The sequence below is a fragment of the Mytilus trossulus genome, chromosome 5, assembly GCF_036588685.1.
Source record: "Mytilus trossulus isolate FHL-02 chromosome 5, PNRI_Mtr1.1.1.hap1, whole genome shotgun sequence".
Taxonomy (NCBI): domain Eukaryota; kingdom Metazoa; phylum Mollusca; class Bivalvia; order Mytilida; family Mytilidae; genus Mytilus; species Mytilus trossulus.
The window spans coordinates 564,444-574,608 of record NC_086377.1 but is presented as its reverse complement, the minus strand read 5'-3'; the positions used below and the strand labels follow the sequence as shown (position 1 = coordinate 574,608).

Here is a 10,165-nt window from a genome sequence, read left to right as displayed (position 1 = left end):
CACAAACATTGGAAGGTTAACTACATCTCTGTGTCGTCTGCTCCACACATCCTAATGGTAACCATTCCTACAATACAAACATTGGAAGGTTAACTACATCTCTGTGTCGTCTGCTCAACACATCTTAATGGTAACCATTCCTACAACACAAACATCGGAAGGTTAACTACATCTCTGTGTCGTCTGCTCCATACATCGTAATGGTAACCATTCCTACAATACAAACAATGGAAGGTTAACTACATCTCTGTGTCGTCTGCTCCACACATCCTAATTGTAAATATTCCTTCAGTACAAACATTGGAAGGTTAACTACATCTCTGTGTCGTCTGCTCCACACATCCTAATGGTAACCATTCCTACAAAACAAACAATAAAATTGAGAATGGAAATGGGGAATGTGTCAAAGAGACAACAACCCGACCAAAATAAAAAAATACAACAGCAGAAGGTCACCAACAGGTCTTCAATGTAGCGAGAAATTCCCGCACCCGGAGGCGTCCTTCAGCTTGTCATGTTATCAGAACATTTTATTAATATACTGATTTTTAATTCAAATTTCCCGCATTTTTGCACGTGCTTTTACTGTGTAAAACACGTGTTAGTTCTTATCAGTTTCATTGAGATTCCCACATGGCATTGTGAAGAAAGATTGTGTTTCGCTTTCGATATTTTCGATTTTCGTGCAATCTTTGGTAAACTACAGTGTAAGTTAATTTTTATTTTATTTCATTTTATAACTTTAAGTAAATATTTCATATTTTTAATAAGTTTAAGCAATTAATTATCTACGTTTTCTTTGTTTGAACTGCCGATTAACGTGCACACAGGTCACGTTTGTTTACATCAGTATTTTGTATGTTTTGCACTATGTACACCGTTTATTTTAGAATAATTAATTATCTTAACGTTAAAGATAAAATATTATTCTTGCAATTGTATTTTTCTTATTTAAAATAAGCTAATTAACTTTTTAGTAGTACAGAGTTGCTATCGGGTAAAAAATCTATGGAACGCCATTCGTGCCATCTTTACACCTGTATTTCTATTTTTATAATGTTTCACTTTATGGAATGCAATTAATGCCAAAGTTGTTTTACGTTAATTTCGCTATATAGTTCATGTTTGTTTATGTTTTGAACTTATAATTATTCAAAGGATTTTTTATACTTAAAAAAATAAATGTATGGAGGTCAATGAGTGTCATTTGACAATTGTTTATTTTCTTGTAATTTTTTGGTAAATTACGGCATTTGAGTTTATGATTTTTATTTTTTCTATTTGTAGCTTTTTACTATTTGTATTATGAGTTTATCTGCAACGATGAAGCATATTAATAAAGAATTTGAAACTAACGTAGTTTGAAGACTTTACAGTAAAAAGACTGCATCCTTTACCACAGGATGAGCACAGAAACAGTAATACGTAAAATGGAAAAGGTTCAAGGCAAACCTTTTATCGAAACTGGAGAAGATGTAATAAACGCTGACGGTCAAGGCAACCTACCATTTATTATTGATGATTCAGTTACAACACAATCACCAGAGGACGTAAGGCCAAAACGGGTGAGAAAGTTAACGTCTGGTGGACAGGAACTGTACGAAAAAGACGTAGGAAAATACACTGCGGAGCTAATCCACTACAGAAAGAACTTAGATATTTTAAACAAAAGTTACTACTCAGGAGAACTAGAAATATCCGATGTTAAACTATTGCCAGACAGAATAAGATCGGAACTGTCAAAATATCAACAAATTTCAGAAAAATTCATCGGCTTTCTGAACAGATACAGAACTAAAGAGAGCGCCCGGGAAGAGGCAACACAAAAACTAATCTATAAAAGTATCATTACAAAGGCTAAAACCATGTTAAATGAGATCGAAATTAAATTGAAGCAGTCACAATCCGTCAAATCTATCGCTACTGGTAGACAATCTAAATCCTCTAGATCCTCCTCCGCAAGTTCAATACTAATTAAACAAAGAGCAAAAATGGATGCCGCTAAGACAAATCTACGCTTTGTTAGTCAAGAGGCAGAACTTGAAAGATTACAATTCGAGCTTGAAGAGGAAGAACTTAAAACAAAAGCAGAACTATTAAAGAAAAAAGTCGAAGCAAAGTTGAAAATGAATATTTTAAAATCAGAAAAAGAAGTTGCAATTGCTGAAGCTGAGTTTAATGCCGTCCGTGAAGAGATGGAGATGGAGGGATCACGTTCTAGTGGAAGATCTATGGCATCAGTTGTCGATCCTCGTCAGCACGTCGAGAGATATCTTCAGGAACAAAGGGAACTAATGAAATCCGGATATACAAACCCTCAACAAATGCACCCTCCAGAGCTCAACATTCACGCCACACCTTTTGAACCAAAGACCGAAGATATTAGACAAACAAATTATGAAATTAACAACGTTTCCGTGGCAAACGAACTCTCAAAGTTCTTATTAAAGAAGGATTTGTTAATGTCTCGTTTTATGAAATTTAACGACCAAGCAGAGTCTTATCACGTTTGGAAAGCTTCGTTTTCCAATATAACTGAAGAACTTAGCGTCAACGCGCGAGAAGAACTTGATTTATTGATGAAATGGCTTGGGCCAGAATCCTCAAAACATGCAGAAAGTCTGAGGATAGCCAATGCAAAAGACCCAGTAAAATGTCTAAAGCGAGTATGGGAGAGACTTGAAGAGAGATATGGCGGACCAGAAATGGTTGAAACGAATGTAAAATCAAAAATTGAACAAATTTCCAATAATTACCAACAAAGATCACAAGAAGTTATATGAACTTAGCGACATTTTAACAGAAATTGAATCCCTGAAGGAGGACGAAAGATACGCACAGTTATTGTCTTACTTTGATACTTCGTTAGGCGTTAACACCGTGATAACTAAATTACCGTATGGGATTCAGAACAAATGGATCGATAGAGCCATGCGATATAAGCAAAACCATAACGTACTGTATCCGCCATTTCCGTTTTTCGTCAGTTTCATCAGAGAAATGTGCAAACAATTCAATGACCCAGGCTTTGCCTTTAAAGAAGACACAAAACCTCAACAAACAAAATCGTATCCTAACAACAATAGATATAACAACAAAGTCACAGCTAGAAAGACAGATGTATCACAAGAAAAAACATTTAAAACTACTGGTGCGACTGATAAACTTACAGAATGTCCTATTCACCATTCAAAACACTCTTTGAACAACTGTAGAGGATTCAGACAAAAAAGTATGAATGACCGAAAGAAAATTCTCCGTGAAAATAGCATCTGTTATAAATGTTGCGAGTCAGCAACGCACATATCTCGAGATTGCAAGGAGTCCGTCACATGCAAAGATTGCGGAAGTAACCGTCATTCTTCAGCTATGCATATAGATAGATATGATAAAACAACAAGAGAAATAGAACCCGTGTCCTCTCATGGCGGGGAGGAACCATTGATTCAAACAGTAGAAACGAAGTGTACGGCAATTTGCGGAGAAGGATTTTCTGGAAAATCATGCTCAAAGGTGGTACTTGTCAAAGTTTATAAGAAAGACGAACCTGAGAAATACATAAATCTTTATGCTTTGATGGACGATCAAAGTAATCGTACGCTAGGCCGTACAGAGCTATTCGATGCACTGAATATAGACTCAGCTGTTCAACCTTACACTTTATCGTCCTGTGCAGGAAGTGTCCAGAAACAAGGCCGTCTTGCTAGCGGGTTAGTAGTAGAACCTATAGACGGGCGAGTAAGAATGGATTTACCTACTGTAATTGAATGCAACGACATTCCAGAAACAAGAGAAGAAATTCCAGTGCCAGAAATCACAAAATATTACGAACACTTGAAGCGTATTACATTACCGCCTATAGATCCTGAGGCACATATTCTCTTATTGATCGGCAGAGACTTGGCCGATGCACACCACGTCTATGAGCAAAAAACAGGAGCTCAAAACACGCCATTTGCACAACGACTCAGTTTGGGATGGGTCATTATCGGTGAAGTATGCTTAGGCCAAACGCACAAACCTAATTCGAAAGTAAACGTGTGTAAAACAAACATTCTAAACAATGGGAGGCCGACATCCTTTGAAGTATGTAAAAACGTCTTTAACATTAAAGAAACTGTCAACACACGCAATCACCAAGATACCGTGGAAGATCAGATTTTCCACAGAACAAAGGACGATAATAAGATTGGCATGTCCGTAGAAGACCATATATTTATAGACATCATGGACAAAGAATTTGTCAAAAGTGAAACAGGCAATTGGAGTGCTCCTCTACCGTTCCGGAAGAATAGACCTCGATTACCTGACAACAGATCTTAAGCATTAAGAAGGGCTAGAATGCTCGATCAATCTCTTCAGAAAAGTACGAGTAAGCGTCAGCATTTCGTAGAATTCATGGGCAACATGTTTCGTAATGGTCATGCCGAAGAAGCTCCAACCTTAGAACAAAACGAGGAATGTTGGTATCTGCCTTTATTTGGAGTGTACCACCCTAAGAAAAAAGATAAGATAAGAGTTGTTTTCGATTCTTCGGCTAAACAGGATGGCATATCCTTAAATAATGTTCTACTCTCTGGACCGGATTTTACAAATAGTTTGGTTGGAGTATTGCTCAGATTCAGAAAAGAGAGAATCGCTGTAATGGCCGACATAGAGCAAATGTTTTACTGTTTTAAGGTAAACAGTTCACACCGTAACTATTTACGATTCTTTTGGTACAAGAACAACATTCCTGGAGAGCAACTTATCGAATACAGAATGTGTGTTCACGTCTTTGGAAACACACCGTCTCCAGCAATTGCCACCTACGGTCTACGGAAGTGTGTTGAAAAAGAACCAACAGAGAACGATGTCAAAGAATACGTAAATAGGAACTTTTATGTGGATGACGGACTCGTTAATTTCACGAATGAGGAAGAAGCTGTCAGTGTCCTTAAGAGGACTCAACAATCTCTACTTGAAAACGGAAAATTGAAACTTCATAAAATTGCATCGAACAGTGAAAAAGTAATGAACGCCTTCAGTCCAGATGAGTTGGCTAAAGAGCTGAAAACCTTAGATCTAAACAAAGATGAGCTACCTATTCAACACAGTCTTGGAATGAGTTGGGACTTGCAACAGGACTCGTTTACTTACAAATTATCAAATGAAGAGAAACCTATAACACGTAGAGGTGTGTTATCATCAATAAATAGCTTGTTCGACCCATTAGGGTTTATCTCCCCTGTCATTCTACAAGGTAGAATTCTTATGAGAGACATCATTGCCGAAACAACTGACTGGGACTTACCACTATCTAATGATATTCAGCAAAAATGGATCGAATGGAGAGACTCTTTAAGGCCAATAGAACAATTTTCGATACGAAGAACATTTGTAGAATCGTCATTCTGTTCAAGCTTGGACAAACAGTTACATATTTTCTCGGACGCCTCAGAACAGGCAATAGCAAGTGTAGCTTTTTTGAGAACATCTGACGCAGAGTTTTCTATCAACACCGGTTTCGTATTTGGGAAATGCAAAGTGGCGCCCAAACATGGCCATACAATACCACGATTAGAACTATGTGCCGCAGTTATGGCTGTTGAAATAGGAGAAATAATCTGTGAACATCTAGATATGAACTCGGCTGAGATAAAGTACTATACAGATAGTAAGGTAGTGTTAGGTTACATTAACAACCAGGTTAGACGTTTTCAAGTCTATGTTGCAAACCGAGTTGGTAAAATTAGGAAAGCTTCAAAACCGGAACAATGGACATATGTGAATACTGATCATAATCCGGCCGATATTGGAACAAGACTTATATTCGCGGATCAGCTACAAACTAGTTCTTGGCTAACAGGACCCGAATTTTTACAGGAATCTGACACGCTTAGTCAAAGAATAGCTACTTCATTTCCTCTCATAAATCCTAACACTGACAAAGAATTGAAAACAGAAATACAAGTCATCAAATCTGTCTTAAAATGTGACAACCTTGGGTCACAAAGATTCAACCGATTCTCCAATTGGTGGAAATTAGTTCGTACCATTTCACGCTTACAGCGACTTGCTAGTAGTTACTCACACAACAAATTAAAGGACAATTTGGAGTCAAACGAGCTTGAAGCTCATCGAAAAGCTGAAATTTTTATCATCAAAGAAGTTCAAAAGGAGGACTTTGGTAGAGAAATCGAGTGTCTCAGAAATAAAAGACCTCTGCCTAATAACAGTTCCGTTTTATCTTTGAGTCCCGTCTTGGACGAAAATGGAATTTTGAGAGTAGGTGGAAGACTTCGTAATGCTAAAATCACATCAAAAGAAAAAACACCGATCCTTATTTCTGGAAAACATCATATTGCTACTTTGATTGTCCGTCACTACCATAACGATGTACAACATCAAGGGAGACATCTTACTGAAGGTACTATTCGATCTGCTGGGTGGTGGATTACAGGCTGCAAACGACTGGTCTCATCTATAATTTTTAAATGCGTAAAATGTCGACGACTTCGAGGTTCGTTGAGTGAACAGAAAATGGCCGATTTACCAGACGTAAGATTATCGCCATGCGCACCGTTCAGTTTTGTTGGTGTAGATGTATTTGGACCATGGAACATAGTAACAAGACGCACTAGAGGAGGCGTAGCAAATTCCAAAAGATGGGCAGTGCTATTTACATGCTTGGCATCTAGAGCTGTCCATATAGAGGTGATAGAAGAAATGAGCTCCTCTTCTTTCATCAACGCTCTACGCAGATTCTATGCACTTCGAGGAAAAGTGCAAGAGTTCCGTTCCGATAGAGGTTCAAACTTCGTTGGATGTACCGACACCCTGCAAATCGATGCTTTAAACGTTGAAGATGGCGAAGTAAGAACACTTCTCAACAAGAATAGAACAATATGGAGGTTTAATACACCTCACTCTTCTCACATGGGTGGTTCATGGGAGCGAATGATTGGGATAGCTCGTAAAATTCTAAATAACATGCTTTTTGACGTGAGATACAAGAATTTGACTCATGAAGTTTTAACAACATTTATGGCAGAGGTAACAGCCATTATGAACGCCCGACCGATTGTACCAGTCTCCACTGATTCTGACAATCCTACAATTCTGACACCTTCTCTTTTATTAACTCAGAAAACATCTGATCAGGAAGATAGCTTTGAAAATATTACATCAACTGCATGTATGTACCAATCACAATGGAAATATGTTCAGACATTAGCTGAGATATTTTGGAAACGTTGGAGTAGGGAATATCTGCAAACACTACAAAAGAGACAAAAGTGGAAAAAGGAAGTGACAAATTTGAAACAAGGAGACATTATTATTATGCGAGAAAAAGACATGGTTAGGTCCGAATGGCCAATTGGAACAATATTAAGAACATTCGCCAGCGAGAATGACAATCTTATAAGGAAAATAGAAGTGAGAGTTATTAAACAAGGAAAACCAGTTATCTATGTCCGTCCGATAACAGAGATTGTGAAACTTTTGTCTGAGTGATAATATTGAACAATATTTGAACTGTTGATATGTACATTGACTTTATTAGTTAAACATTTTAGATAGTAGTTACAGTAATGTACCTTAGATTTAAGTAGTTTAGTAAATTTTCTTTTTGAGATTTTTGTTAACGAAGTTATTTAGCTAAGACTTGAAGTCTTAAGTATTTTTGTTAAAACCTAGGGTGATATTGTTATATCAGACGGGGAGTGTCATGTTATCAGAACATTTTATTAATATACTGATTTTTAATTCAAATTTCCCGCATTTTTGCACGTGCTTTTACTGTGTAAAACACGTGTTAGTTCTTATCAGTTTCATTGAGATTCCCACATGGCATTGTGAAGAAAGATTGTGTTTCGCTTTCGATATTTTCGATTTTCGTGCAATCTTTGGTAAACTACAGTGTAAGTTAATTTTTATTTTATTTCATTTTATAACTTTAAGTAAATATTTCATATTTTTAATAAGTTTAAGCAATTAATTATCTACGTTTTCTTTGTTTGAACTGCCGATTAACGTGCACACAGGTCACGTTTGTTTACATCAGTATTTTGTATGTTTTGCACTATGTACACCGTTTATTTTAGAATAATTAATTATCTTAACGTTAAAGATAAAATATTATTCTTGCAATTGTATTTTTCTTATTTAAAATAAGCTAATTAACTTTTTAGTAGTACAGAGTTGCTATCGGGTAAAAAATCTATGGAACGCCATTCGTGCCATCTTTACACCTGTATTTCTATTTTTATAATGTTTCACTTTATGGAATGCAATTAATGCCAAAGTTGTTTTACGTTAATTTCGCTATATAGTTCATGTTTGTTTATGTTTTGAACTTATAATTATTCAAAGGATTTTTTATACTTAAAAAAATAAATGTATGGAGGTCAATGAGTGTCATTTGACAATTGTTTATTTTCTTGTAATTTTTTGGTAAATTACGGCATTTGAGTTTATGATTTTTATTTTTTCTATTTGTAGCTTTTTACTATTTGTATTATGAGTTTATCTGCAACGATGAAGCATATTAATAAAGAATTTGAAACTAACGTAGTTTGAAGACTTTACACAGCTGGCCCCTAAACAAATATATACTAGTTCAGTGATAATGAACGCCATACTAATTTCCAAATTGTACACAAGAAACTAAAATTTAAATAATACAAGAATAGAAGGTTAACTACATCTCTGTGTCGTCTGCTCCACACATCCTAATGGTAACCATTCCTACAATACAAACATTGGAAGGTTAACTACATCTCTGTGTCGTCTGCTCAACACATCTTAATGGTAACCATTCCTACAATACAAACATCGGAAGGTTAACTACATCTCTGTGTCGTCTGCTCCATACATCCTAATGGTAATTATTCCTACAATACAAACAATGAAAGGTTAACTATATCTCTGTGTCGTCTGCTCCACACATCCTAATGGTAACTATTCCTTCAGTACAAACATTGGAAGGTTAACTACATCTCTGTGTCGTTTTCTCCACACATTCTAATGGTTACTATAACTACAATACAAACATTGGAAGGTTAACTACATCTCTGTGTCGGCTGCTCTGGACACACATCCTAATGGTAACTATTCCTACAATACAAACAATAGAAGGTTAACTACATCTCTGTGTCGTCTGCTCTGGACACACACCCTAATGGTAACTATTCCTAGAAAACAAACAATGAAAGGTTAACTACATCTCTGTGTCGTCTGCTCCACACATCCTAATGGTAACCATTCCTACAATACAAACATTGGAAGGTTAACTACATCTCTGTGTCGTCTGCTCCATACATCCTAATGGTAACCATTCCTACAATACAAACAATACTACATCTCTGTGTCGTCTGCTCCACACATCCTAATGGTAACCATTCCTACAATACAAACAATAGAAGGTTAACTACATCTCTGTGTCGTCTGCTCCACACATCCTAATGGTAACCATTCCTTTAATACAAACTTTGGAAGGTTAACTACATCTCTGTGTCGTCTGCTCAACACATCTTAATGGTAACCATTCCTACAATACAAACATCGGAAGGTTAACTACATCTCTGTGTCGTCTGCTCCATACATCCTAATGGTAACTATTCCTACAATACAAACAATGGAAGGTTAACTACATCTCTGTGTCGTCTGCTCCACACATCCTAATGGTAACTATTCCTTCAGTACAAACATTGGAAGGTTAACTACATCTCTGTGTCGTCTGATCCATACATCCTAATGGTAACTATTCCTACAATACAAACAATAGAAGGTTAACTACATCTCTGTTTCGTCAGCTCCACACATCATAATGGTAACCATTCCTACAATACAAACATCGGAAGGTTAATTACATCTCTGTGTCGTCTGCTCCACACATTCTAATGGTAACCTTTCCTACAATACAAACATTGGAAGGTTAACCACATCTCTGTGTTGTCTGCTCTGGACACACATCTTAATGGTAACCATTCCTACAACACAAACATTGGAAGGTTAACTACATCCCTGTGTCGTCTGCTCTGGACACACATCCTAATGGTAACTTTCTACAACACAAACATTTTAAGGTTAACTACATCTCTGTGTCGTCTGCTCCACACATCCTAATGGTAACCATTCTTACAATACAAACATTGGAAGGTTAACTACATCTCTGTGTCGT

General features: G+C 36.6%; 2 protein-coding genes across 3 annotated transcripts; both read left to right on the top strand.

Moving 5' to 3' along the window:
* Positions 1-562: 562 nt before the first annotated feature.
* Positions 563-8,552, top strand: LOC134718433 (uncharacterized). Of its 2 annotated transcripts, XR_010107381.1 has the most exons (3): positions 563-707; positions 1,288-7,904; positions 8,485-8,552. XR_010107381.1 is itself a non-coding variant. In XM_063580945.1 (2 exons), the coding sequence occupies exon 2, from the start codon at positions 4,342-4,344 to the stop codon at positions 7,495-7,497; it is 3,156 nt and encodes a 1,051-aa protein (XP_063437015.1). In that variant the 5' UTR covers positions 563-707; positions 1,288-4,341; the 3' UTR covers positions 7,498-8,552. The 2 variants fall into 2 exon arrangements, 1 of the variants encoding a protein (XP_063437015.1); XM_063580945.1 differs by having other exon boundaries at positions 1,288-8,552.
* On the top strand, positions 1,404-2,783 carry LOC134719267 (uncharacterized). The gene has a single exon (XM_063582271.1). It carries the CDS (start codon positions 1,404-1,406, stop codon positions 2,781-2,783), a length of 1,380 nt encoding a protein of 459 aa, XP_063438341.1.
* Positions 8,553-10,165: the final 1,613 nt, after the last annotated feature.